This window comes from Piliocolobus tephrosceles, chromosome 19, assembly GCF_002776525.5.
Source record: "Piliocolobus tephrosceles isolate RC106 chromosome 19, ASM277652v3, whole genome shotgun sequence".
Lineage (NCBI taxonomy): Eukaryota > Metazoa > Chordata > Mammalia > Primates > Cercopithecidae > Piliocolobus > Piliocolobus tephrosceles.
This window is the reverse complement of record NC_045452.1, coordinates 19,328,552-19,356,031: the sequence shown is the minus strand read 5'-3', so window position 1 is coordinate 19,356,031 and position 27,480 is coordinate 19,328,552. Positions and strand designations below refer to the sequence as shown.

Sequence of the window (27,480 nt, the reverse complement as noted above, 5' to 3'; positions counted from 1 at the left end):
CAACCCCTCCCGTCTCCCTCAACCTCCAAAGGGCCACAAGAGCAGGTGGTCCAGGAAAAACGACGTTTTATTTTCATAAATACTCCTGCTCTCACTCACACTAACCCCACTTCTGACCACGGACAGATGGATAGACAGACGTGAGACACCCACAGGAGGCCCCAGCAGAGGCCAATGAATGAAGGAGACACACTGAGAACTCTAGGCGCCCCACAGCCCCTCACTGGGGCCATGGGCCTCGGGCATTACCCTTGAGCCCCCACAGTCTCTCAGGGGGCCCAATGGCAAAGGGAGACCCCCAGGAGGAGTAGGGGCCAGGTGAGGTTCCCCCAGCCTGGCCCCCTGTGGCTGTGACCATAGGGCCAATCCGGAAGAAAAGCAGAGTCAAACCACACACCAGAGTGCAAACAGCTGGGGGTGTAGGCGTCACCCCCCCAGTCACTGGGTTCCTATGGAGGAGGCCTGAGCTGGTTCCCAGCTCCAGCATGGCCCCCGAGTTATGGCTGGGCCTTCCCATAAGGCATAAGACACAGGCAGGGAAGACCCCACCCCAGCTGGGGTTGGGGCTGGGCCCGAGGTCCTGGCCCTTCCCCGACAGCTGTGCTTCCTCCCCATGACCCCAAGTTCTTCCAAGGCTACACAGCCCCTCCCTCTCCAGGTCCCGGTGATGGAGACCCCAGTGGCGCAAACCCAGGCCCAGCCTCCTACTGGGTTTGGCTCAGCAGGGGTGGGGCTGGAGCAGGAGGGGGAAGAGTCACTTGAGGGCTACAAGGGTGTGGGGAGAAGCACCAGGCCTGGGGGTGAATGGCCATGGGCAACAAAGGGTGTCCTTGGCCACCACTGCCTCCGTCCAGGCTGGACAGTGACCGGTCCCTCTGCCCCTTCCTCTCCCCAGCCCCTCTCTGTTCTAGAGGCTCCCCCAGGTTTCAGGTGCGGGGAACTGGTCCACGTCCCCCATCTCGTTGTAGGTCTGGTCACCCATGGTGAAGGTGAGCTTGTAGCGGAGGCGAACCTTCTCCTGGGGAAGACGTGGCAAAGGCAGAGGGGTCAGAGGAGGAGAAGTGGCGGCCTCCACCCCGCAGCACCGCCTCGGGGCCCCTTACCTTCTGGGGGTTGGCAAGCAGCAGGACTTGGGTGATTGCTGAGGGGTGGACGATGGGGTTAAACGCCGGCAGCTCCGTGCCGGAGGGTGGCTGCAGCTTCACCTTCATAACCTGCAGGCAGACGGCAGGATGGGCACAGCTAGCCCTGGCTGCTTGCCCTGCTCCGAGGAACCAGGCCCAGCCTGCCAGCTCCCCTCCGGGGTCCTGGGGCTCAGTCCTTCTGGTCCCTTCTACCCCCTGAACACGCAGCACGGGAGGGAGACCTGCCCCCTGACAGGTGGCTCCCCACCCAGCTCCATGTCACCCTGCCTGGAGAGGACAGAAGCATGCCGTTTGGCTTGTCACCTTGGGGACAGCTGACTGGAACACGATATTGCGGATGGGCTGGGGGGCGGTGCTCAGCATGGAAACCACCACCACCAGCACGTCGGAGCGCCCTGGCAGCGGGTCACGGGCAAAGTGGAAGAGGACGCGGAAGCCGTGCTGGTCATACACAGTCACGGGCAGGATGCTGCCTGCGGGAGAAGGCGGGAGGGAGATGGGACAGCTGAGCTGCAGCACATCCGCTCAGCCCCCAGCCCCCACCTGGCTCACCTCAGGAGCTGACTGCTGTACTGACAACAAGAGCAAAGCCCTCCCTTGGGGCCTTACCTGGACCATGGGTGGCAGTGCAGGCAGGGGCACAGAGCGGTGCCCAGAGAGGGCAGGGGAACCCCCAGTCTGATAGTGAAGGCAGGACACCCACCCCAGAGCCGAGTCACAGCCCAGGTTCCCCCAGTGCTGTGTGGCTGCTGCCTGGAGTGCTGGGGTGAGGGACTCTGGGCGAGGGTGAGGCTCACGCTGTGTGACCTCGCGGCAGTCACTCCCCTTCTCTGAGCCCAGGGTTCTCCTACTGGTGAGAGGGGCAGCTCTGCCCACTGCTGGGAGACACTGCGGGGGTAGTGTCTTTGGTCACAGGGAGCTCATAGAGGGCAATCTGAGGACCACCAGGCCTCATGTGTCTGCTCGGGGCCTGGGGCTGGGCCACGGTCCCCCTACTGCTCCCGGGCTGGAAAAGCCCAGCCTTGGATCTGGGTCTTTATCATGGTTCAGTTCTGTAATTTGGGGGAGACCCCAAACCTCTCTGTGTCCTAAGCCCTGCCTTCCTGGGGAAGGAGGGGCCCAGAGTCCATTCCCTAGAGGTCCTCTTGCTTGTATAAGCCTGGAGTTTGTACAGCAGTCCTCTGATTGCTCTGATAAGGAAACTAACTCCTGGGAAGGGCAGGGCCTTGTTCAGAGCTCCCCAATGGTTGGCCAGTGGCAGAGCCAGGGGAGCCCCGCTTTCCCACCAGCTTCCCCAGACAGAGCTCCTGACAGGGCAGCAAGCTGACCCAGCCCAGCCCAGCCTGCCCCAGCCCTACTCACTGGGCTTGATGGACTCCAGGGGCACAGTGGTGCTGGCCAGTGAGAGCTCGGTTGGTGTGGGCTGCTGCGGAGGCTTGGGGGGCTCCGGGGACACGGTGTGGAGAAGGCTGGTGGCGCTGGAGCTGGGGGAGCTGCAGCTGCTGCTCTTATTCTGCAGGTCCCGGAGTGTGAGCCGGGGGGCTGGCTGCTGCTTCTCCCTTAATGGGGAGACAGTGCATTAAGAAGTGATTCTTGGCCAGGTGTGGTGGCTCACGCCTGTAATTCCAACACTTTCGGAGGCTGAGGCGGGCGGATCGCTTGAGCTAAGGAGTTTGAGACCAGCCTGAGCAACATGGCAAAACCCGGTCTCTATAAAAAATACAAAAAACTAGCTGGGCGTGGTAGCGCACACCTGTGGTCCCAGCTACTCAGGAGGCTGATGTAGGAGAATCGCTTGAGTTTGGGAGATGGAGGTTGCAGTGAGCCGAGATCATGCCACTGCACTCCAGCCTGGGACAGGGTGAGATTCTCTCTCAAAAAAAGAAAAAGAAGTGATTCTTTGGTGATGGAGAGATCAGGGGCACAGGAAAGGCTGGGCTTCCTGGCTCTGTCCCTGACACGTGGCTGTCTCTCTGGCCTTGGGTCTTCTTACCTTTAGAAGGAGCAGCTTTTGTTCTCCCTACCCTCTGCACCCCACCTGCTCACTCCAGCCCAGTGTCCTCCCCTCTGCTGGCCTTCTGGGCCTTTCTCAAGGGAGCTGGGAAAGCCTGAGGGGAAGCCAGGCCAGTGGGCCTAGGTCTCATAAACTGTGTTCTGTGAGCTGGGCCCAGGTCTGCCTTGGGCACTGCTGTGTTCCCAGAGGCAGGTGCAGTGCTTGGCATCTGCTGCTTATAGAACAAGACAGCAACGAGCCTCTCCCTGCTGGGCCTGGACAAGCCCAGGATAAGCTGCTGGTTTGTGGGAACAGGGAGTGCTCCCCACCCCATGCCAGCCATGGTGGGCCCTCACCACCGCACTTGCTGGGACTCCGGGGGCAGCGACTGCTGCAGGAGGGTCTTCCCCAGGAGGTCTAGGTCGTCCAGACCGCTGCTTGCTGGCAGGGATGTCTGCGCTGGGGGTCTGCTTTCCATACTGGGGGCCTGGGCCAGAGCAGGGGCTGGGGACTCAGTGGCATCCGACGACTGTGGGGAAAAGGATGCAGGTGGGGTGGGGCTGTCTAGAGAGGTGTCAGCATCACCTGATCCTGCCCTGAGGCTCAGTGTCCTCCCTGCAAATGACATCTAGGAAAGCAGTCACAGAGGTGAGGACCCCAGACCACCTGTGTCCGTGATGCAGGGTGGCTGGGTCTGGTTGAGGTTCTATATTCCACGGACCTCCGTCACCCTCAAGAGAAAGGAAGAGGGATTGCCCATCTCAATCCCAATCCCAAAGGCTGGGCTGCAGCCCCAAGGCCGAGACATGGTGAAGATACACCTGGAGGTAAGGAGAGGCCCTCTACCCTGGGTGGGTGCCTCCAGGCCCCTGGGCCACCCCCTGGTCCTGGGCCCTTGAGCAGAGCCCACCCATCCTTTCAGTTTCCCCAGGCCGCTTGTCCCAGCTGCCCTGACCCTGGGACTGGGACAGGCCAGGCTAGTTTGTAGTCCCCTCCTACCTGGAAGCTGTTCCATCCGGTACCATCCAGGCTCAGGCCTGAAGTGGGTGTGGGGTCACTGAGGCCTGAGGGGAAAGCAGGAGAGAGGTGAAGGAGCTGGGCTGACCCTGCAGATGCCAGACAGCTGAGGGGCCATGTGTGCTGGCGTGGGGCTCCCTGCCCCTTTCTGATGCTCAGCACAGAGGGGAGAAACTCACACTCTCAGAGGGAACCAGCAGCAGAGCAGAACTAGAAACCAAGCTCCCGGCAGCCCCTTGTGCTGACCCCACACACGCTTCCCCTCTTCCTGGCCAGGCCACTCCAAAGCTGCTGTGCACAGACAACAGATATCAGGACTTCCATCTTCACTTGTCATCTGGCAGCGGAGAGCAGGGTTAGGCTGCAGGAAGAAGAGTTTCCTCTCCTCATGCATCCAGGCAAGCAGAGAGCAGCTCTGTGCCCACCACTGGTCCACTCGAGGGACGCCTGCTGCATGACCATGGGCTAGGCACCGTGCTGGCTAAGCCACAATGTCTCCAAGAATACGAGGACAGGGCTGGACTGGAGGTGACGCTGAAGACCCTGTTGGCCCTGGCACATGCCAGTGAGGCTCACTGGTACTATGGAGGGCTGGGGGGCCCTGTGGACGGCTCTGGAACTAGCTGCCAATGGGAAGGAGGTAGCAGGTCACCAGCCAGCCTGACCTCTGCCTGCCCTGGAATACTGTCCGTCAAGTTCACCCCAGATCTGACCTAGAGAAGGTAAGGGATCTTGTTTCTAGCAAATCCTGAAAACGTGAGGTCCAAACTGAAGTGCTACCTGACAGGCAAAGGCAAAGGTACCAGGAAGCTGTGACAGTTGGGTCTCTTCTAGATGCATTTCTTAAGAGGCCAGAGATAAAGTACATTGATGGTGCTCTAGATGCGTCAGGCCCTTCAGATGCTGGTCTTGCTTAATCCTCAAACAACCTTCAAAAGTAGGGGTGAGCTTCTCAGCCCTCTTTTAGGGGTAAGAAAATGGACTCAGACTTGGTAAATAACCTGCCCGACACACAGCTGGAAAGTGGCAGAGTCTGGACTAGGACAGAGCATGGCCTGACTACAAGCATTTGAACACAACTCTGCCACTTGGCTGTGTGATCTTGGGAGGTGACAGCCTCTTCTGTAAAATGGAGACACCAGCCAGGTGCAGTGGCTAATGTCTGTAATCCCAGCTATTTGGGAAGCCGAAGCTGGGGTCTGAGATAAGCCCAGGCAGCATAGAGACTCTACCTCTAAAGAATAAAAGGAAAATAGCCGGGTGCGGTGGCTCACGCCTGTAATCCCAGTACTTTGGGAGGCTGAGGCAGGCGGATCACGAGGTCAGGAGATCGAGACCATCCTGGCTAACATGGTGAAACCCCGTCTCTGCTAAAAAAAATACAAAAAAACTAGCCAGGCAAGGTGGCGGGCGCCTGTAGTCCCAGCTACTCAGGAGGCTGAGGCAGGAGAATGGCGTAAACCCGGGAGGCGGAGCTTGCAGTGAGCTGAGATCCGGCCATTCCACTGCAGCCCGCGCAACGGAGCGAGACTCCATCTCAAAAAAAAATTTAGCCGGGTGTGGTGGCGGGTGCCTGTAGTCCCCTCTACTAGGGAGGCTGAGGCAGGAGAATGGCACAAACCTGGGAAGCAGAGGTTGCAGTGAGCTGAGATCACGCCACTACACTCCAGCCTGAGTGATAGAGCAAGACTCTGTCTCAAAAAAAAAAAAAAAAAAAAGAAGAAAGAAAGAAAACAAAAAGAATAAAAGGAAAAAAAAATTAGCCATTAGCCAGTGCCTCTGGTCCCATCTACTTGAGAGGCTGAGATGGGAGGATTAGTCGAGGCCAGAAGTTTGAGACCAGCCTGAGCAATACAGTGAGACCCCCATCTCAAAACTAAAAAGAGGTGGGTGCAGCGGCTCATGCCTGTCATCCCAGCATTTTTGGAAGCCGAGGTGGGTGGATCACTTGAGGCCAGGAGTGCAATACCAGCCTGGCCAACACAAGTGAAACCCTGTGTCTACAAAAAATAAATTAACTGGGCGTGGCGGCACATACCTGTAGTCCCAACTACTCAGGAGCCTGAGATGGGAGGTGCGCTTGAGACGGGGGAGGTTAAGGCTGCCTGAACACCCTCCTTGACGGACAGGAACCTGTCTCCCACCCCTGCCGTGAAGAAGAGTGAGGACCAGCCCCCTCTGTGGCCCCAGGGCCTCCTCCATTCCCCAGGCCCAGGCTGCAGGGTGCCCTGGCACTTCTGGCTCCTGTGCCCCCATGCTTTGCCTCTGAGAGGAAACCAGAAGGAAGCTGGTGGCTCAGGACTGTGCCAGCGCAGTGCGGGGACAGGAAGTGCAGCCGCACCTCGCTTCTCCCGTGGAGGTGTTGCTGCAGCTGCTGGCTGGGGGCTGGTGGCCCTGCAGTACTTTCCTACCCACTGCCCCTCAGGTAGCTGCTGCCCAGGGCTGGCTCCACAGGAGAAAATAAATCTTGCATGAGCGTTCCTGTCCCTTGACCTTTACCCCGTTCTCTGTAGAGGTCTGGACTCGGTCCAGAGGTCATTCTCTGTAGAACGGGGTAAAGGTCCTCTCCCTGCGTCACCCTTGGCTCTGAATGAAGAGGGGGCAGCTGCATGGGGCTTGTAAGCGGCTTCAGGGAGGATGCTGGCTGCTGGGTTCACAAAGGGAGCTCACAACTGGGCCTCCTTTCCCCTCAGCTCTCCTCCTTCAGCTCTCCCTCCACACTCCGGGTCCTCACTTCCCTTTCCTTGCTTATGAACAATGAGTTAGAGCAGCCCAGCAGCTCAGAGTGTGGCTTCAGGATCAGGGCCCAGCTCAAGTCCTGGAGCCCTTTCTGCACAAGTCACCCAGCCTTTCTTTTTCTGTTTTTTTGTGAGATGCAGCCTTGCTCTGTCACCCAGGCTGGAGTGCAGTGGCAGCATCTCAGCTCACTGCAATCTCCGCCTCCCCAGTTCAAGCAATTTTCCTGCCTCAGCCGTTCCAGTAGCTGGGATTACAGGCATGTGCTACCACGCCCAGCTAATTTTTTTTTTTTTTTTTGAGATGGAGTCTCAGTCTGTCGCCCAGGCTGGAGTGCAGTGGCGCGATCTGGGCTCACTGCAAGCTCCGCCTCCCAGGTTCACACCATTCTCCTGCCTCAGCCTCCCGAGCAGCTGGGACTACAGGCACCTGCCACCTCGCCCGGCTAATTTTTTTGTATTTTTTAGTAGAGACGGGGTTTCACTGTGTTAGCCAGGATGGTCTCGATCTTCTGACCTCATGATCCGCCCGTCTTGGCCTCTCAAAGTGCTGGGATTACACGCTTGAGCCACCGCGCCTGGCCTAATTTTGTATTTTTAATAGAGACGGGGTTTCACCATGTTGGCCAGGCTAGTTTCAAACTCCTGACCTCGAGTGATCCCTCCGCCTCGGCCTCCCAAAGTGCTGGGATTACAAGCGTGAGCCACCGCGCCTTTCTTTTTTTTTTCTTTTTGAGACGGAGTCTCGCTCTGTCGCCCAGGCTGGAGTGCAGTGGCATGATCTCGGCTCACTGCAAGCTCTGCCACCTGGGTTCACGCCATTCTCCTGCCTCAGCCTCCTGAGTAACTGGGACTACAGGTGCCCACCACCATGCCCGGCTAATGTTTTTGTATTTTTAGTAGAGATGGGGTTTCACCGTGTTAGCCAGGATGGTCTCGATCTCCTGACCCCGTGATCCACTGGCTTCGGCCTCCCGAAGTGCTGGGATGACAGGTGTGAGCCACCGTGCCCGGCCTCCACCATGCCTTTCTATGCTGCCATTTCCTCATTGCCGTGCAGTGGAGCTATTAACGGTGCCTGCAGGACCACCTAAGACAGGGTCACCTAACACAGGACCACCTAACACAGGACAGAATGCAGTAGTGGGCACCACCTAAGGGAGCACTCCTGGAACCCAGGCAGACCCCGCCTAGGACACCCCGGGCCCCCATAACTTCTTCAAGGCCTTCGGGTCTGGTTTTTGCTTCAGAACTGGCTCAGGAGACCACAGTCTGACTCTTGGCTTCCAACACATCCCTGAGGATTCCTTTGATGGGCCCTAACACCTCTGTTCTTCATCCCTTCAGTGGCTCTCAGGAGGAGGCTCTTCTGATCTCAGCTCTCTGATGGGGCTGCTGCCCTGAGAGCAGCTTGAAACCCAAACATGGTTTGGGCAGCTGGGACCGCTTTGCTGCTTCCCCGGGGTAAGCCTGAGCCTGCCCGGGAGTAACAGCAGGCCTGGCCCTGGACCAACTTGGATCACCGAGTCCCTCGTGCTCTGGCTAGTTCGCTGGAGCCTCTGGGTGCTGTGGAACCCAGAGCCCTCCCTCTCCTCTTGGTGGATGAAGAAACTGCTGAACTTTTGCCCAGATAGTTCCCAATTCCAGGCTCTAACCTGTTGCAGGGAAATCCCCTGGCTTCCCCCCAGGCTGCCAGAGCCTGAATGCTGGTTAGCTTATCTGAGGCCAGCTTAGAGGCTGCCAGCCTCACCCTCTGGCTGTGTGGCCTCGCACAAGCTCCTAACTTCCCTGAGCCTCAGTTTCCTCCGTTGTGAAGTGGGCCTAATGCTCATCCACGTGCCCCACAGGATTGACACCTGGGGTACATGGTGCTGGTGTTCCACTAGCTGTGAGTGCGCCCTGGGATCATGCCCCATCTGCTGCTGAGCCCGCCCTCCTCCAGGCCTGGCCCCTTCCTCACCCAGAGACATGAGCTCGTCGTCAAGCAGGGAAACTGAGGCACTGGGCTGCTCGGGGCTGGCCTGCTCGCCAGGGCGGGTGGGCATGGCTGGGTAGGTGGTGCCCGCAGGCGGGAGATCCAGGCCTGAGAGATCCAGCAGGGCCGAGGTGCTCCCTGGGGTGGGAAAGAAGAGGCTGGCAAGTCCTGGGTGTACACGTGTCTGTTGGAGCCCACGGGTTGTGGGGGAGCAGCACCTAACCCTGATGCTTTATCACTGGCCTCCTGCCTCCCTTTCCTTGGCCACACCAGCTCCTGCCTGGAAGCTGCTCAACAGGACCTCTCTTTGGCATATGTTGGTACTTCTGTCCGGAATGTATTTCCTTCTTAGCTCTACTGGGCAAACTGCTACCCATCCTTAAGGCCCTGCTGAAACTTGGCTGCTTCCGTGTGGCGCCTCCATCCCCACTTCTCCCTAACAGAACCAATTCTAACCCCTTTTGTGACCCCCCCAAGGCTCCTATCTTACTCTTATTAGAACTGAGTCTGTAATGTTTACTTTCCTAAACCCCCTCCCACTTTCTGATAAATAAAGCCTCGGGGGGTGTCATTTAGCCCTACACAACAGGTGCCAGATTTGTCAAAGAAAGCCTTCCTTCTTCTGACTGTCCTCACCAAACCCTCAGCTCCCCCCCAACATCCAGACTTCTTCCCCCACAGCTGCAGGCTTGGCACAGACTTCACCCCCAGCTCCCTCACTGGGGCCTTCCCATCTTAAGGGGCCAGGGTCACCCTGGCAGTCATTCCAGCAGCTCTGAGAACAGCACACCACCCTGCACTCTCTGTGCCCCTCCAGCCTGATGGGTGCCCTCCCAGCTCTCCTGCCACCTTCTCACCAGGGATGGAGCCGGCTGTGGCATCACCGTTGACCTCCTCACCCCGCACCAGCTGCTTATACAGGTTGATCACCTGGGTGAGGTTGTCATTGGCCTGCAGGATCTCCGCTGGAACAGGCAGGAAGGGAGAGGCAGGCTGAAGGACTGTGGGGGCCTCTGGGTGGCAGGGGACGAGGACCCCACATCCATCACAGCCTGTGTGAGGGGAAGGGGTAGGGGCAGGGGCAGGGGAACAGCCCATCTTGTCTGCTGAGGCTCTGGCCCTCCGCTACCTCCCTGGTCTCATCTCCCCTCATTCGCTCCCTGCCATACTGCCTGGGCTGTCTCTTCACATACTGGGCCCGCTCCCGCCTCCAGGCCTCCACTCCAGCTGTGCTCTCTGGCTGCCCCGGATCTCTGCACAGCTTCATCCCTTACTGCCTTCAGGTCTTCACCCAAGGCTCACCTCAGGGAGGCCTGTCCTAAACCCCTCCTGCACTACCTTATCCCTTCCCTGCTTCTCTTCCTCCATGTCACTTACCACCGTGACAAACTGTCGGTGCTCATGGACTTGGTTATTGTCTGTCTCTTCTCACTAAACTACCACAAGAAAGCTTTTGTCAACCTTTTTTTTTTTTTTTAATACAAATATATTTGAAATAGAGACTTGGTCTATGTTGCCCAGGCTGGTTTTGAACTCCTGGCCTAAAGCAATCCTCCCACCTTGGCCTCCCAAAGTGCTGGGATTACAGGTGTGAACCACCGCACCCAGCCTTTTGCAAACTTTGGTCAGTGCCAGATCCCTGAGGGCCTAGAACAGTGCCTGGCACCAATGAGGCCCTCAGCAACACTGCCTGCCCGGGTGCCAGGGTGTGGGGCAATCTGGGCAGTGAGCCTTTTGGGTGGGGCTCCTGCTTAAGGAGGGAGTGGATGGTACCCAGACCGCAGCCCAAGTGGCCTAGGTTGACACGTGGGCAGAGATCAAGGAAAAGAACCTGGTATGTGGCCCTGGCAGAAGCCTTCAGGCTCAGGTCTGGAATTGCCCAGGCCGTGGGATGCACTCTTAGCTTCCATTCGCCCTCACCAGGGAGGAAGGTCTAGGGGCAGATGGCCCTCTGTCTCCCCCGGCTCTGCCACGGTTCTGCTCTGTGATCTGGGCAAGTCATTTTCCTCCCTTAGCCCCAGTTGTGAAAAGGGGATGGTTCTGCCTCCTGTGCAGCTGCGGGCAGTAAATGAGGTGCCTGTTAAGGGGGCTGGCCCACAGGGTCTCTTAACAGCGGGGCGGCCCCTCCTCTGTGTCCTCAGAGTGGAAAAACCCAGGGTTGGTGCTGGAGAAGGGGGGCCCCCTGGTGGTGGCTCCTTCCAACTGCAGATACTTAGCAGGCCTGGGGGAGGTCGGGGCAGGAGATGGAGAGTGGGGGACCTGACCTCAGCACCTGCCCCGGGCTCACCTAAGGCCTCATCATTGTCCTCTGTGTCGCTGGCTAGTCGGAAGAGCGTGGGCCGCATCCGCTCACAGCGTTGGTACAGTTCCTGAGGGCAGCAGGGTGGGCGGGTCAGGGTCTGCGTGGGCTGTGGAGTGGGCAGGGAGTGGGGGAGTCGGGGAGGCAGGTGCACCTTCATGAGGTCCTCGCTGCTGCCGGCTGCCGCGCCGCCCTGGCTGTGGCTCATCACCATCTCCGTGAGCAGTTTCACATTGTTGTTCACCTCCTCGATGGCATTCACCCGCTTTGAGATCTTCTCCATCCGCTTCTGGTCCTGGGGACACATTGGCCAAGGGCCCCTGAGAACCTTTGGCCTGGACGAGGCACTGCCCCCTGCCACTTGAGAGAGTGTGTGCTGGGATCCGGGTTGACAGCTGGGTGACTGTGGGATCAGACTCCGGGTGGGGCTCCAGCAGGCCTTGCCAGAAGCCCCTCATGCCCAGGAAGGGTGCTCTGGTCCAAGCCCCCAGTGCCCAGGCCTCTGCACAAGCTCATCAGGATCTCCCAAGATGGCCCAGGAACCTGGGTTTCCAACCCCCTCACCAGGTGCTTCTGAAGGCCCAGGGCCCTACACCTCCACTGTGGTTCTCAGTGACTCTTGCCCTCCTTGTGTTTGCCCTTTCAAAGGAGGTTCCTGTACTTTACAGTGGAAGGGGACCTCTGTGGTCATCAGGTACAGCCTAGAAATGAGCACGAAGACCCTTCCAGTGTCGGTGCCTGGCAGATGGGGGAGCCTGTGCCTTTAAAGGCTGCTGTTGGGAGTGGCCTGGCTTTCCCCTGCCCCTTTGCTTACTGTGCGTGCCCCTCCTTTGCATAGTGAAAGGTGGCCTCATGCCGTCCTCCCACCTTGGCCTCCAAAGTGCTGGGATTACACACATGAGCCACGACATCCAGTTTTGAAACTTTTTGTTCAGCACTTTGGGAGTCTGAGATGGGGGGGACATTGAGTCCAGGAGTTCGAGACTAGCTTGGGCAACAAAGGGAGACTCTGTCTCTACAAAAAATAAAATTAGCTGGGTATTGTAGTGTGTGCCTTTGGTCCCAGCTACTCGGGAGGTTGAGGTGGGAGGATAGCTTGAGCCCAGGAGGTCAAGGCTGCAGTGAGCCATGATCGTGCCACTGCACTCCAGAATGAGATCCTGTCTCAATTAAAAAAAAAAGTTTCAGCAGGCACCCAGGCAACATATGTATATTTACTTAAAAATTAAACATTTGGCCATGCCTGTAATCCCAGCACTTTGGGAGGCCAAGGCAGGCAGATTGCTTGAGCCCAGGAGTTCCAGACCAGCCTGGGCAACATGGCAAAACCCCTTCTCCACAAAATAGAAAATACAAAAATTATACAGGTGTGGTGGCACATGTATTTAGTGCCAGAGGCCTGGGAGGCTGAGGCAGGAGGACTGCTTGAGCCCAGGAAGTCGAGGCTGCAGAGCCATGATCATGCCACTGTGCTCCCGCTTGGGCAAAAGAGTGAGTCCCTGTCTCAAAAAAAATCTCCTCATATACATACACATATACATACATACATATATTTATGTATTTTTAAAAATATACTAAGGCCTAATTCATTTCTAACTTTTGACGAAGAGGTAGCCAGCCTCCCAAAGGCCCATCCAGAGCAAGTCACCCAGGCTGCCAGGAATTCTTCCCTGCACACCCTGGTTGCCCAGCCATCAGCTTCTCTGCTGTGCCAGCCCTGGGTCACTGCAGGGCTCCTTCCACGTGAAGACACATACAGTCCCATCTCGGTGGCCCAGCTCAATACCCCCATCCCGCCTCCTCCCTGTGCTCTAGGCTCAGCTGCTACCTCCTGCACCATCTCTTTGATGAGCTTATTGGCTGCGCGGAGGTCTTCGGGATGGGAGCTCTTCAGCAGGCGGGCCAGCATCTGCAGAGACAGAGGGATGTGACCGTGAGGGCAGCACCTGGGCCAGGGGTCAGAAGACTGGAGTCACATGATGGCTCCCTGCTTCCTGCCTGTGGGACATGAGTGAGTTACTTAAGCTCTCTGTGAAATGGTGAGAATTTATTGACATCTGATAGGGTGGTCACAGGCCAGTGGAGACACTGCGTGTAAGGTGCACATCACAGCGCCTGGCAGAAATAAGTAATCAACAAATGCTGCTCCTTGGCTGAGAACCTTTCTGGGACAATGTACGAGAGCCTTGGCATAGATACCCTCCAGCGCTAGGGCTGGGACTGGGGAGAGGGGAGCTTTAACTTTAACCTCTTTATTTTAATCTTATCTCCTCCTGGGCTATTTAATTTTTCACCCACAAGTTTTAATTTTATTAACATTAACAAAAAATTAGTAAAATTCTTATTGAAAAGGTCAAAATACGTAGAGATATGTAAACTCCTGATCAACCTATGAAATGCCCTCAAACAAACTCCAGGGACACCAGACACACTATTTATTAAATGTGGGGATGCTGTATGGGACACACTCAGCACACATCAAGTGCCCAGTAAACAGCGCCCATCATCCACAACGACACCTGGGCTCAGTGTGTGCCTCTGTTCCAACGGCGGATGCCAGAGCAGCTAGGGGCCAGAATCCACGGACCCCCACCTGGGCTTGGAGTCCCCAGTGTGCCTCCTTGGAGTCTCACCTTGGATTTCTCCTCATCTTCAAAGATCACATTCTTGGGCCGTGGAGGAGGAAGGGGAAAGGTAGTGTCATCTGGAAGCTTGGGGTCGGACTTCACAATACCTGGATTAGATGAGTGTCAGAAAGGCTGTCAATATGTTCCAGGCCAATGTCCCAGGCCATATGTCCCACCCAGGTAGGGATGACATGGGGATGGGGGCAGGCAAGGGCAGGACAGAAGAGGGAGGTCAGTCTGTTGCCAGCATGCTGGCTCTGGACTCTTGGTGGCCTGGGCCTGCTCCTACCTACCCCATCAAAATTGCCTGGGGGAGATGGTTTGGGGACCCATATTTTGAGGCTACTCCCTGGAGACCACTCTTTGAGGGGAAGCTTGATTCGAACTCACCTTCTTTCCACCCAAGCTAGCCTCAGGCAGAGCACAGAAGGCCACACTAGCTGTATGTTCTCCAGGAGTTAAAGGACAGACCCATGACCTTGCTGGCTCAGAAGCCCCTGAAGCTGCTGGAGCCCCAGCTCATGGTGGGGGAGGGGAGGGCAGGCCCTGGTCACCCCCCCACCCTCTGTGTGCCTCACCCTGCTTCTTTAGCATCTGGTAGGCCTCTGCGATTTTCACCTCCTCGGGCAGGCCCACTGTCCAGCTGTAGAGGAGCTCCAAGATCTTGTTTTTCACCTTCTCCGATGTCCGAGAGCCCAGATACTTCAGGGATACAGTAGGGAGGCCTTTGATACTGCCTGGCCCCACTCACTTCAGCCTCAAGCCCTGTCCACACCCGACTGCCTCCCCAGGACTCCCCGGGAAGCCCTCTGGCCTACAGGGTCCTCACAGCCCCACTCAACCAGCCTGGGGTAGACTGAGTTCACCTACTACCCCTGCCACTTATTAGCTGGGTCAGCCCTCAGTGTCTGTTTCCCCACCTGCTGGGTGGCACCATAGTGAGGATGCAGAACTGACATGAGGGACAGGCCTGCTCACCATTGGCTCTGGGGACTTAGCCTTGACATCCCAGGAAGGAGGAGCCAGAGGCCTCCAGGCTGCCCAGGGACGGGTGAGGGTGGAACTGGGAGGCCCTGGGCCTACTCCCCATTTCCTACCAGCAAACTGGGCTGGGGAAAGTGGCTCTCACACCAAAGTCCCCTCTTGGGAGGAGAATGGGAGGCCATATGGGTCATTCAGTAGCTCTGGTCAAAGGATGGGTCTGAGCAAAGAAGGGCCAAGGGGGTGGGCTGTCACTCAAACAGCTTAAGAAATGTTCACAGTAGGCCGGAGGCAGTGGCTCATGTCTGTAATCCCAGCACTTTGGGACGCCAACGCGGGTGGATTATGAGGTCAGGAGTTCAAGACCAGCTGACCAATATGGGGAAACCCTGCCTCTACTGAAAATACAAAATTAGCTGGGTGTGGTGGTAGGCGCCTATAATTGCAGCTACTCGGGAGGATGAGGCAGGAGAACTGCTCAAACCCGGGAGGTGGGGGGTGCAGTGAGCTGAGATCGCACCATTGCACTCCAGCCTGGGTGACAAGAGTGAAACTCCTTGTCGAAAATAAAAAAAAGTTTCTGGTAGGTAGGCCAGGCACGGTGGCTCATGCCTGTAATTCCAGCACTTTGGGAGGCCATGGCAGGCGGATCATGAGGTCAGGAGTTCCAGACCAGCCTGGCCAACATAGTAAAACCCCATCTCTACTAAAAATATAAAAAATTAGCCCGGCATGGTGGCGTGTGCCTGTAATCCCAGCTACTTGGGAGGCTGAGGCAGGAGAATTGCTTGAACCCAGGAGGCGGAGGTTGTAGTGAGCAGAGATCGTGCCGCTGCACTCCAGCCTGGGTGATAGAGCAAGACTCTGTCTCCAAAAAACTTTTAAAAAAAGAAATGTTCACGGTCTGTGGGAAGATTCCTTGGGCTGAGCTGGGGATGGCCCGTCTGGAGCCAGCAGGCTCCATCACTCAGGTCTGTGGCCTTGGATGCTGAGGTCCAGGGAGGGTGCTCTTGTGTGGTGGGGACAGGGAAACCTGCCAGAGACCAGGTAGGGTGCTATGGCCACGTCCACAGGGAGTGATTTCAGGCCAGAGATCGCTGATGCGTAACAGCCATCTGTCAGCTGTACGTATTCCCTGGGATCATTTCTCCCTAAGCACCGGGCAGTTCCACGGCTGCCCCGCCCCTGGCCAGCCTGGAAACACTCCTCTGAGACCCCAGGCTGTCCCAGAATCAGGTATGAGGGGACTGTGAGCAGGGATCTGTGTTTGTCCTAGGTCTGAGTTCTAATGGGGGGCTGAGATAACACCCCAGCGGGAGGCTCCCTGGAAAAGTTGCTCCACAGTCTGAAGGTCCTCTTTCCTCTCCCCACATCTGATAGGGCAGGTCTGAGCTTGGGCTGGGGGCACCAACCTTGGGAGACACAACCTTGATGAGCTCGTTGAGAAAGCGGAACTTGCCCACTTCGTCGTGGAACCGCTTGCCGCAGCTCTTCATGCATGTTTCCAGCACCTGTGCAGGGAAGGGGGATGGGAGGGGACACCCAGGAGCATCAGAGGCCGCGGCCTCCCTCCCACGCCTTGGCCAGGGACCAGAAGCCCATGGGTGGGCATTCAGAAGGGAGGGAACGGCTTGTGAGGATTGAAGATTCTGAGTCACAGCGGCCTCTGGGACTGATCATCACCCCCTTGGGAGATAGGGTCAGGCGACCTACAGTGCCCAGCAATGCCCAATCTGTAGCAATGCTCTAGTCCCGTTCACAGCTTAGGCCCCACATCTGAGGACCAACTGTACATTATTTTCTTACTATTTTTCCTTTTTTTTTTTTTGAGACAGAGTTTTACTCTTGTTGTCCAGGCTGGAATGCAATGGCATGATCTCAGCTCACTGTAACCTCTGCCTCCTGAGTTCAAGTGATTCTCCTGCCTCAGCCTCCTGAGTGGCTGAGATTATAGGCACCCGCCACCACGCCTGGCTAATTTTGTATTTTTAGTAGACACGGGGTTTCTCCATGTTGGTCAGGCTGATCTCAAACTCCTGACCTCAGGTGATCCGCCCGCCTCGGCCTCCCAAAGTGCTAGGATTACAGGCATGAGCCACTGTGCCCGGCCTATTTTTCCTTTTTTAAAAAAACCTTATATGAGCAACATCTACCTTGGCCTCATCCTAAGGTATATCTATGAAATCATAGGACTAGTTATACTCAAGAAAAAATGTTAAAACAAATATATAACAGCCGGGCGCGGTGGCTCAAGCCTGTAATCCCAGCACTTTGGGAGGCTGAGACGGGCGGATCACGAGGTCAGGAGATCAAGACCATCCTGGCTAACACGGCGAAACCCCGTCTCTACTAAAAATACAAAAAACTAGCCGGGCGAGGTGGCGGGCGCCTGTAGTCCCAGCTACTCCGGAGGCTGAGGCAGGAGAACGGCGTAAACCCGGGAGGCGGAGCTTGCAGTAAGCTGAGATACGGCCACTGCACTCCAGCTCGGGCAACAGAGCAAGACTCCGTCTCAAAAAAAAAAAAAATAATACTACAAATATATATATATATATATAACAATAATGATTATTATTTAGAGACAGGGTCTCACTCTGTTGTCCAGGCTGGAGAGCGGCTATGGCACAATCATAGCTCACTGTAGCCTTGAACTCCTTGCCTCAGGCAAGCCTCCTGCCTTGGCCTCCCAAAGTGCTGAAATTACAGGTATAAGCCACTGCACCCAGTTAAACACATATTTTTTTTTTTTTGAGACAGAGTCTCGCTCTGTTGCCCAGGCTGGAGTGCAGTGGCGCGATCTCGGCTCACTGCAAACTCCGTCTCCCAGGTTTATGCCATTCTCCTGCCTCAGCCTCCCGAGTAGCTGGGACTACAGGCGCCCGCCACCTTGCCCGGCTAGTTTTTTGTATTTTTTTTTTTTAGTAGAGACGGGGTTTCACCGTTTCCGCCAGGATGGTCTTGATCTCCTGACCTTGTGATCCGCCCGTCTCAGCCTCCCAAAGTGCTGGGATTACAGGCTTGAGCCACCGCGCCCGGCCAACACATAAGTATTAAAAGAGAAACTTTCTCTACCACCACTTAAAATCAGCTTTGCTCTCTGGTGGGTTGGTATGTGGCCCATGCTGGAGGCCACAGACGTACACCCCTCTCTCCTCTGCTATTGAACAGATGCAAAACCTCAGGCCTGAGCCCAAGCGCCACCCCTTAGCTTTACAAACGTGCAGATCTCTGGATGCAGATACTCCAGGAGTGTGGCCTCGGCAGGTCTGGGTGGAGCCCTGATTCCATGTGTTGAATACGCTTCCTTGAGAGGCAGCCGATGTGCAGCTGAAGCAAGGAACCCCTGGACCAGATGACCCTAGAGGGCCTTTGCTCAGCAAGAGGCCTACGTGTATGGATGCTGGGGTGGGAGGCCAGCCCGCTGGCTGTGGTGGGACCCTTGGGGTGGGCCCGGACCTCTATCCTGGGCCATCTTAGCACAACTCTCTTGGGCTCTGAAGAGCCTTATGGACCCCAAGAACTTCAGTCTTGGCCTCCCTTGGTGTCATCACATGGCCGGGGACGGATGGTGGTCTCTCCCCTTCTCACCGTCAAGGCCTGGATCGCCTCCCACTCCTGCGGGGACTGGATCTTGTGGGCCAGCAGTCGGGTGGCGAGTGGAGGCCTGGGTGGGAGGAACAACACAGAGCCAGAGTCGCCACGGAGTCCCGGTCACCCTAGGGGAGGGCCATGACCCCAGCCCGCCGGGACTGCAGCCCTCCTCCAAGGAGCCCTGGTCACCCTAGGGGAGGGTCACCACTCTAGCCTGTCACTGAGACTTCAGCCCTCCAAGGTTTCTGCAGGCATATGCAAAGGCCCAGCTCCCTCTCCAGATCACACATGGCCTGGGATTGTGGCAAGGCAGGGCCAGGCAGAGAGTGCAGGCGGGGAACTTCAAAAGGTGTGAGCTCAGCTCCTGGGCTGGCCTAAGAACTGTGACGTGTCACGTCCTTGGCTTGGCTTGCCATAGAGACAACTACAATATGCCATGAGAGACGGGCTGACACAGTTCCCCGGGAACTCAAGATGGCAAAGGATGCTCTGTTGTGGCAAATCAGAGCAGCTTCATGGTGGAGGTGGTGACATCATCTACCAGACTGTAAAAGACCCATTGCCATCGACGGTAAGAGCTCACATGTGCTGAACTGGTCATGCGTGAGGAGGCTCACATGCACTTTCCTGCCTAAGCTGCATAAGGCAGGCAGCACTGTCATTCCTGCCTCACCATGGGAAGTTCCTTCAAGTGTGAAGAAACTGACTCTCGGAGACAACCACTCACCCAGGGCTGCTCAGCTAAGAGAGGGGACGGGACTCACACCCAAGCAACATGACTCCAAAGCACACACACACCACTGTCTGTGGTCCCGAAACTTTAGTATCACCAGGGGAGCCCACTAAGAATGTCCACTCCCGGCCGGGCGCAGTGGCTCACGCCTGTAATCCCAGCACTTTGGGAGGCCGAGGCGGGCAGATCATGAGGTCAGGAGATTGAGACCATCCTGGCTAACAAGGTGAAACCTTGTCTCTACTAAAAAAATTAGCCAGGCATGGTGGCAGGTGCCTGTAGTCCCAGCTGCTCGGGAGGCTGAGGCGGGAGAACGGCATGAACCTGGGAGGCAAAGCTTGCAGTGAGCCAAGATGGCGCCACTGCACTCCAGCCTGGGCAACAGAGCGAGACTCCGTCTCAAAAAAAAAAAAAAAGAATGTCCACTCCCAACCCCCCACTGGAGAGTCGAGTCTGGGGGCAGCCCAAGAATGGGCATTTATTTAATTTATTTTTTTGAGATGGAATCTCACCCTGTCACCATGCTGGAGTGCACTGGTGCAATCTTGACTCACTACAACCTCAGCTTCCCGGGTTCAAGTGATTCTCCTGCCTCAGCCTCCCAAGTAGCTGAGACTACAGGCACATACCACCACACTCTGCTAATTTTTGTATTTTTAGTAGAGACAGGGTTTCACCGTGTTGGCCAGGATGGTCTCGATCTCTTGGCCTCATGATCCGCCCGCCTCAGCCTCTCAGAGTGCTGGGATTATAGGCGTGAGCCACCACACCTGACCTTATTTTTTTATTATTTATTTATTTATTTATTTTTTTGAGATGGAGTTTCACTCCATCGCCCAGGCTAGAGTACAATGGCACGATCTTGGCTCACTGCAATCTCCACCTCCTGAATTCAAGTGATTCTCCTGCCTCAGCCTACCAAGTAGCTGGGATTACAGGCATGCACCACCATGCCGGCTAATTTTTTTTTGTATTTTTAGTAGAGACAGGGTTTCTCCATGTTGGTAAGGCTGGTCTTGAACTCCCAACCTCAGGCGATCTGCCTGCCTTGTGCTGGGATTATAGGCATGAGCCAATGCACCAGGCCTATTTATTTATTTATTTATTTATTTATTTTGAGACGGAGTCTCTGTCGCCCAGGCTGGAGTGCAGTGGCGCGATCTCCACTCACTGCAAGCTCCGCCTCCCGGGTTCATGCCATTCTCCTGCCTCAGCCTTCCGTGTAGCTGGGACAGGCGCCACCACCGCGCCTGGCTAATTTTTGTATTTTTAGTAGAGACCGGGTTTCACCGTGTTAGCCAGGATGGTCTCGATCTCCTGACCTCGTGATCCGCCCGCCCTAGGCCTCCCAAAGTGCTGTGATTACAGGCATAAGCCACTGTGCCCGGCCCTTTTTATTTAAATTTTTTAAGAGATGAGGTCTTGCTATGTTGCCCAGGCTAGCCTCAAGGGATCCTCCCGCCTTGGCCTTCCCAGTAACTGAGATTACAGATGTGCGCCACCATGCCTGGCTAAGAATGTACATTTCTCACAAGTATTCTAGGTAATTCTTTGTTTTGTTTTGTGAGACAGAATCTCATTCTGCTGCCCAGGCTGGAGGGCAGTGGCGCAATCTCAGCTTATTGCAATCTCTGTCTCTTGGGTTCAAGCAATTCTCCTGCCTCAGCCTCCCGAGTAGCTGGGATTACAGGTATGCACCACTATGTCCAGCTAATTTTTGCATTTGTAGTAGAGACGGGGTGTCACCATGTTGACCAGGCTGGTCTCAAACTTCTAACCTCAAGTAATCCGCCCACCTCGGCCTCCCAAAGTGCTGGAACTATAGGCATGAGCCACTGTGCCTGGCCAACATTCTAGGTGATTCTAACACAGGTAGTTCTGGTTCTTCCTTGAGGAAAGGGCCTACTGGCCTCCTCCCAGTTGGGGAACATGCAGTTCTCCCTCTGGGGGGCCCTTCCCCACAAAGCACTGGCTGCGGGTCCAGCAGGCCTGGGTCTTACCAAGCTCAGGACTAGCATTTTCTCCCTGTGAGATGTAGGGGCAGATCTGAGTCCTCTGAGCCTTGATTTCTTTACCTGTTACATGGATCCAGCAAGGCCCACCCCAGAGAGTGACACCCAAACAGCATTCAGTACCAAGTGACCCTGTCCTCATCACTTTGTGAGTATGTTCAGAATGAAAACCGGGTGTCCATCCACCCAGGCCACTGTACCCGAGACTGGGTTCTGGAGAGTGCAGGGCAGTGTAAACAAGCAGGGCCGGCTACCTACCCCTCAAAGTCCTCGTTGAGCTGCTCACAGAAGCCGTTGATGCTGGCCCAGTCAAGCTCCTTGTTCAGGGGGTTCGTGGCTCTATCTGGAAGAGGAGAGCTGGGGTCACTGTGGCCTGGCAGTGGGATTCCTGCTCTTCTGCTCCTGACCCTGACAAAGGTGTGGTCAGGACTGGGAGGGGAGTGTGACTGAGCACGTGGGAAAGTTCTCCCCTTGCCTTCCTGCCCAGACAGCCTCAAGACCTGAGCGCGGGTGTAAACAGACAGATGAGCACAGCTGCTCTCCTAAGGGCCCCACTTTTAGAGACTATGGTCAGGGCTCTTTCCCTCCTCCCCATTCCTCCCACCCCTGCAGCTGGACCCATCAGGCCAGCCCCATCTCCTCTGATTCTGCTGAGAACAGTGTCTCCATAATTCTCATGGAATTTATGCTCAGAGGAGATCCAGAAGTAAGGGAGAAAAAAATCAGAGTCCTGGCCTCAAGGAGCCTTGTAGCCGGGAAGTGTGCCAAGGGAAGCTAGGTTCTCAATAAAGTGTGACAGAGCCAAGGAGCTGCAGAAACACAGGGGAGGGGACTCAGTTCAGTTTGGGGTTGGGGAGACTGCCTGGAAGAGGCAACACACAAGCAGGGGCCAGGAGTCACCCAGGCTGGAGCTGGTCCACCTCTGACCCGCACGTGGCTGCATGGGCAGGAAAGAGGTTGGTAGCCACACGAGGCAGAGGATGAGGGGCCTTAGTAAGGACTGTGGGTCTTACCATCACACCAGGTTCAGAAAGCCTTCATTCCCTTGGGGGTGGCTCAGGTGTCCCCTTCCCTAATCCTCTACTCCTGCCCAGGGTAGCAGTGCTGGATCAGTTCTCTCATGTCCCCCAGCCTGCTACGGCACTGCATCCCAGCCACTCATGTCCACACCTGTCTCCCCTTGGCAAATGAATGAATGAATGAATGAGCAGGCAGCTGAGGGCAGGCAACGGGTGAGGTTCTGGGGAAGTCTGAATCCAGAAATGGCTAGTGGCAAGGAAAGAGGGCCAACAGGTCTACATGAAGTGGGTGTGAACACGACCAGACGGTCACCCCTTTAACCCCCAATACTGGTTAAACAACAGTCTAGGTTACATGTTTCCCTGAACCTCGATTTCCCCATCTTGTAAAGTTGGAATGAAATATGGATTTTTTTTTTTTTTTTTGAGACAGAGTCTCGTGCTATTGCCCAGGCTGGAGTGCAGTAGTGCGATCTCGGCTCACTGCAAGCTTCGCTTCCTGGGTTCACGCCATTCTTCTGCCTCAGCCTCCCGAGTAGCTGGGACTACAGGCGCCCGCCACCATGCCTGGCTAATGTTTTTGTATTTTTAGTAGAGATGGGGTTTCACTATGTTAGCCAGGATGGTCTCGATCTTCTGACCTTGTGATCAGTCCACCCCAGCCTCCCAAAAGTGTTGGGATTACTGGTGTGAGCCACCTGCTGGATTTTTTTTTTTTTTTTTGAGAAGGAGTCTCCCTCTGTTGCCCAGGCTGGAGTAAAATGGTGAGATCTTGGCTCACTGCAATCTCTGCCTCCTGGGTTCAAGGGATTCTACTGCTTCAGACTCCTAAGAGTAGCTGGGATTACAGGCGTCCACCACCATGACCAGCTAATTTTTTCGTATTTTTGGTAGAAACGGGGGTTTCACCATGTTGGTCAGGCTGGTCTCGAACTCCTGACCTCAAATGATCCACCCAAAGTGCTGGGATTACAGGCATGAGCCACTGCACCTGCTGAAATATGGATTTTGCATGACAAAATACTTTTTGCATGGGAAGGCCATGGGGACAGCCAGAGCCTGATCTTCATTTCTCCACACCCCACCTCTAACTATCACCCCTTCCCAGCCAGTTCTGCCCAAGCCTAAGCACTGAGCTGAGGGTGTGGAAGGACAGCCCAGGAGGTAGAACAGAGAAGGATGTGTGAACAGGAGGTTGGGGACTGACCCAGCATGTGACACCTGCCCTGGGCCATATGTTATGGCAGCCCTGGAATCCCAGTGGCTGGCAGCCATTCATCCTACTCCAATTTAAGTATTCTGGGTGCTGGGGCTTCAGCAGTGAACAGACAAAATCTTGCCCTCCTGAAGTTCACTGCCCAGCAAGAGAAACAATGAATACTGAGATTAACAAACCCAGCAGTACTGCAGACTGTTGCGAAATGTTATAGAGCAGAGCAAAGCAAAGCAAGGAGAAGTGCAGAAAGCCTAGGGGGTGGGGGGCTGCTCTCCCAGAGGGCTCTCGGAGGGCTCTGGAGCCCTTGGGGGCTGCTCTCTGGGAGGGCTCTCAGAGTTGAACTGAGATCAGAAGGACGAACGTTCTCTCTGGATCTAGATCTCTGTCCCAGGAGCTACACAAGACCCTCCAGTCCTTCAGAAAAACGAAGCCCCTGGTGACCTCCTGGGGATACCACGAATATGACCCTCCCCACCCCAGGGGTAAGGGTAACTGTCTATTCTGCCTCCGAGTCCCCAGAACCTGGGGAACACCAGTCTAAAGTTAGGGAATCACTGCCCATTCAATGACACCCAGCGGGAAGACCCTAAAACAGGAAGTCCTTCAAGTGTCAGAGACACGTGAGTGGGAGTGAGGTCAGACAAGCTGATTCTGGACTGTTCCTGGGGTCCAACGCCAGTGAAGAGGAAGCGCTGGCATCATGAGACATCATCTTTCTCCCCCTGCATCTGGCTGAAAGCCAGGGCCTCCAGGTCCAAGGAGATCCGACCGACCTCCTTGGCCCTTGGCCTCTGACCCTCAGCCCTCTTAATTCTATCCGAGGGCAGTACCCTCCCTTGCAGGCAGCTGGGGAGAACACCTAGAGAGGGACGGAGGTGTTTCACAACAGGGTAAGGCTCCACCCTGCCACTCTACAGTGCTGGCAATAACATCATTTACCTCACCAGGCCAGGCGCAGTGGCTCACGCCTGTAATGCCAACACTTTGAGAGGCCGACGTGGGCGGATCACCAGAGGTCAGGAGTTCCACATCAGCCTGACCAACATGGTGAAAGCCCGTCTCTACTAAAAATACAAAAATAGCTGGGTGTGGTGGCGCAGACCTGTAATTCCAGCTACTTGGGAGGCTGAGGCAGAAGAATCACTTGAACCCAGGAGGACGAGGTTGCAGTGAGCCAAGATTGTGCCACTGCACTCCAGCCTGGGTGACAAGAGCAAAAACCTGTCTCAAAAAAAAAAAAAAAAGAAAAGGAAAAAAAAAAAAAGGCAGGGCACAGTGGTCACGCCTATAATCCCAGCACTTTGGGAGGCCAAGGCAGGTGGATCAGGAGGACAGGAGATCGAGACCATCCTGACTAACATGGTGAAACCCCGTCTCTACCAAAAATACAAAAAAAATCAGCTGGGTATGGTGGCAGGCGCCTGAAGTCCCAGTTACTTGGGAGGCTGAGACAGGAGAATGGCACGAACCCAGGAGGCGGAGCTTGCAGTGAGCCGAGATGGCGCCACTGCACTCCAGCCTGGGTGACAGAGCGAGACTCTGTCTCAAAAAAAAAAAAAATAATAAATAAATAAATAAATAAAGAAACTACCTTTTACCTCCAGCCTCCACAAGGGAAGAGGGAAGATCTTACAATTCTCCTAGGACACAAAGGGGAAGGAAAGGAGAAAATTCCAGCCCCAATGTGTCAGGGCCCAGCCAAACCCAGGTATCTGTAACTTCTGCCTGGTTTTACACTCTCTGGACTCTCAGAACACCCCCACTGTTGCTAAACCTGAGAATGTTTTGTATGACCCACAGCTCAAGTCCTGTGTCTGAGATCAGTTAGCCAGGGGCCCACCCATCTCCCCAGCCTAGTTGCTGCTGAGACCCAGGCGGACACTTGTGGCATTCACAACCGTCAAGGGCTGCTGAGTGCCCCTTTTCCACCCCCTGCCCCTCTGCTGGCCAGGATGACTCTCAAACATCCCCACAGGTTTGGTTCTGGGGCCAACCTCATGGTTCAACTCTGTTCAAGCCTGCCTTAAAAGGGGCTGGCCATGACCCCAAACCACGCTAGACAGTGGCCAGTGTGCCCGGGTCCAAGAGGCTTCCCTGAGGCCCTGGCAACGATGAGGCCCCAACAGCAGTTAAAGCCTTGGGAGAGAGCCCTCACTAGACCAGGGAGAAACCAGCCACGGCTTTCAGGGGCAGAGTCCAGGAGCGGGGCTGTGACAGCGGGGGATCATTAGGGCTGTGGTTTAAGGAGCTCAGGTGGAGGGTCGGGGGCTAGGAAGCCTAAGCAATAGGAAGCTGTGTCTGAGGAGAAACAAGAAAAAAAGGGGTGCAGAGGCCTTTGAAGGAAGTTCAGCAAGAGCTGGGAAAGGCATCTTGGAGGCTGAGGGGCCAGGCTGAAGGTAGTGACAGGGAGCTTGGAGTTATTAATACTTCTGGAGTACAGAAGTATTTTCAAGCCTGTAGGGTGTGGGGGTTTCTCACTGTGTGGCCAGAGACTGGGACCTGCGGGAGGAATCAAATGGGGCAATGGGTCATCCCTTCCAGGACGGGGTAATGAGCAAATGTGAGTAGTTGCGTGCTCCAGAAACGCCATGTAGGGCCAGAGAGTGGAGGATTCCGGGCCTGAAACTGTAGGGTCCCTCCCTCCCGGGTGTGAGATGCAACCCCGGGGGACAGCTCGCGGGCTCCTTCCCCGGGCCGCTACTCCGTGGAGCAATGTGAGCCTGGGGGGTTGGGGCGCAGCTCACTCCCCCTCCCAGGGGTCGTGGCCCAGGGATCCGACAGGTGGGCGGCGCCCGCTCCAACCGCTGGACCGCGCAGGGGACGGGGTCCTCCATCACTCCAGGGTCTGAGGGGCCGACTGAGGACACCGCCCCCTGCCCGGGCCGGGGGCGGGGCGTGAGGAGGGGGCGCCCCGTACCCCGCCCCCGCCGTGAAGGGGCCCGCCTCGTGCCCCCGGTTCCGGTTCCGGTTCCGGTCCGCGCCCCTCCCGGACACTCACTGATTAGCGCCTCCAGAGTCTCCGGCTCCATCGCTGGCTCCATCCGCCACCGGCCCCCAGCCTCAGCACCGCCCCCCCGCCCCCCGCAGCTCTCGCGGGACCTCCTGGGCACCGCCCTCTGTCGATTAAAGGGGCAACGTCCGCACGGGCGCGCTCGGCACCATAGAGAGGCCAACGAGCTCGCCTAGAGCGTCACGTACTCGCCTAGCCCCTCCCCCAAGCAGTGTCTACGTCGCGGCTGGGACCGGCCGCCTGCCTTTCCGTTCCCGGCGCTCAGGCGGGAGGCGAAGCGGAGAGACTGGACGGTAAGGGCAGCACCATGGAAACCCCAAGGGACGCTCTAACTCATTCTGCGTCACGGAGATGTCTGTGACCGCCTCCGGAAGAATGTTCTGCAGGCATGTTGTTGAGGGGCTCTGAGGCCACTTCCGGAGCCCTGAGCGGGTACTTCCGCTGAGAGGCGAACGTGGGAGAGGCACTTAAAAGGGCGATAAGGTACGTCGTTCTGTACCTTGGCCGCTGTGAAGATGACGAAAATAAATCAGTTTCTTGAGTGCTTACAGTGTTCTGGGCATTGTCCTAAGCACTATTTGTAATTAATCCATTTACTCCCGACTCCTTGCAACAAACCCACCAGATAATTCGGAGGCTGCACAAGTGGCAGAGCCTGAACCCTGTGCCGTCTTCTCCATTCATCCAGCAAACATTTAATGAGCTCCTTGTATTTGCTTTGCAAATCCAAAGCACAGGGCACGGGAGGAGATAGACAAGGCCAGATATTTATTACACAGTGTGATAGGGGAAGCCCACGGGGTAGTGGGAACAAAGGAGGGGGCCCCTCCCCCAAACTGGGGTGGGGTGGGTGGGGGTGTTGTCAGGGGAGGGGTTGTGTCAGGGGAGTGATACGGTATTTGGCTGAAAGTCGGATTTCTCCACGTAGAGCTGGTGCGAAAAGATATTCAGGGAGAAAAAGTAAGATGAAGGCCGAGGCGGGCGGATCACGAGGTCAGGAGATCGAAACCATCCTGGCTAACACAGTGAAACCCCGTCTCTACAAAAAAAAAAAAAAAAAAATTAGCCGGGCGTGCCTGTATTTCTAGCTACTTAGAAGGCTGAGGCAGGAGAATCGCTTGAACCCG

At 56.0% G+C, this 27,480-nt stretch overlaps 2 protein-coding genes across 6 annotated transcripts in view; one reads left to right on the top strand and one right to left on the bottom strand.

Annotated features, from left to right (window-relative positions):
* Positions 1 to 27,480, top strand: part of LOC111549039 (atherin-like) — a 34,531-nt gene that overhangs the window by 6,238 nt on the left and 813 nt on the right. Inside the window, exons 2-3 of one of the 5 annotated variants that reach the window (XR_004228622.1) lie at positions 4,432 to 4,877; positions 12,980 to 15,137. Coding sequence is in view for 2 of the 5 variants with exons in the window: in XM_031934612.1 (XP_031790472.1) it covers positions 4,432 to 4,613 (182 nt within the window). In the remaining 3 variants the exon portion in view is untranslated. Of the gene's footprint in view, positions 1 to 2,914; positions 5,514 to 8,237; positions 9,449 to 12,979; positions 15,138 to 27,480 lie in introns of those variants that run through there. The other 4 variants (XR_004228623.1, XR_002733587.2, XM_031934612.1 and 1 more) reach the window with 4 other exon arrangements.
* On the bottom strand, positions 50 to 26,855 carry GGA1 (golgi associated, gamma adaptin ear containing, ARF binding protein 1). The gene is made up of 17 exons (XM_023222056.1): positions 26,342 to 26,855; positions 21,367 to 21,451; positions 18,361 to 18,436; positions 16,185 to 16,283; positions 14,370 to 14,493; positions 13,798 to 13,898; positions 12,993 to 13,073; positions 11,319 to 11,459; positions 11,153 to 11,234; positions 9,723 to 9,830; positions 8,851 to 9,003; positions 4,138 to 4,202; positions 3,495 to 3,667; positions 2,508 to 2,704; positions 1,449 to 1,618; positions 1,104 to 1,214; positions 50 to 1,018 (listed from the first exon to the last, which is right to left on the bottom strand). Exons 1-17 carry the CDS (start codon positions 26,382 to 26,384, stop codon positions 908 to 910), a joined length of 1,920 nt encoding a protein of 639 aa, XP_023077824.1. The 5' UTR covers positions 26,385 to 26,855; the 3' UTR covers positions 50 to 907.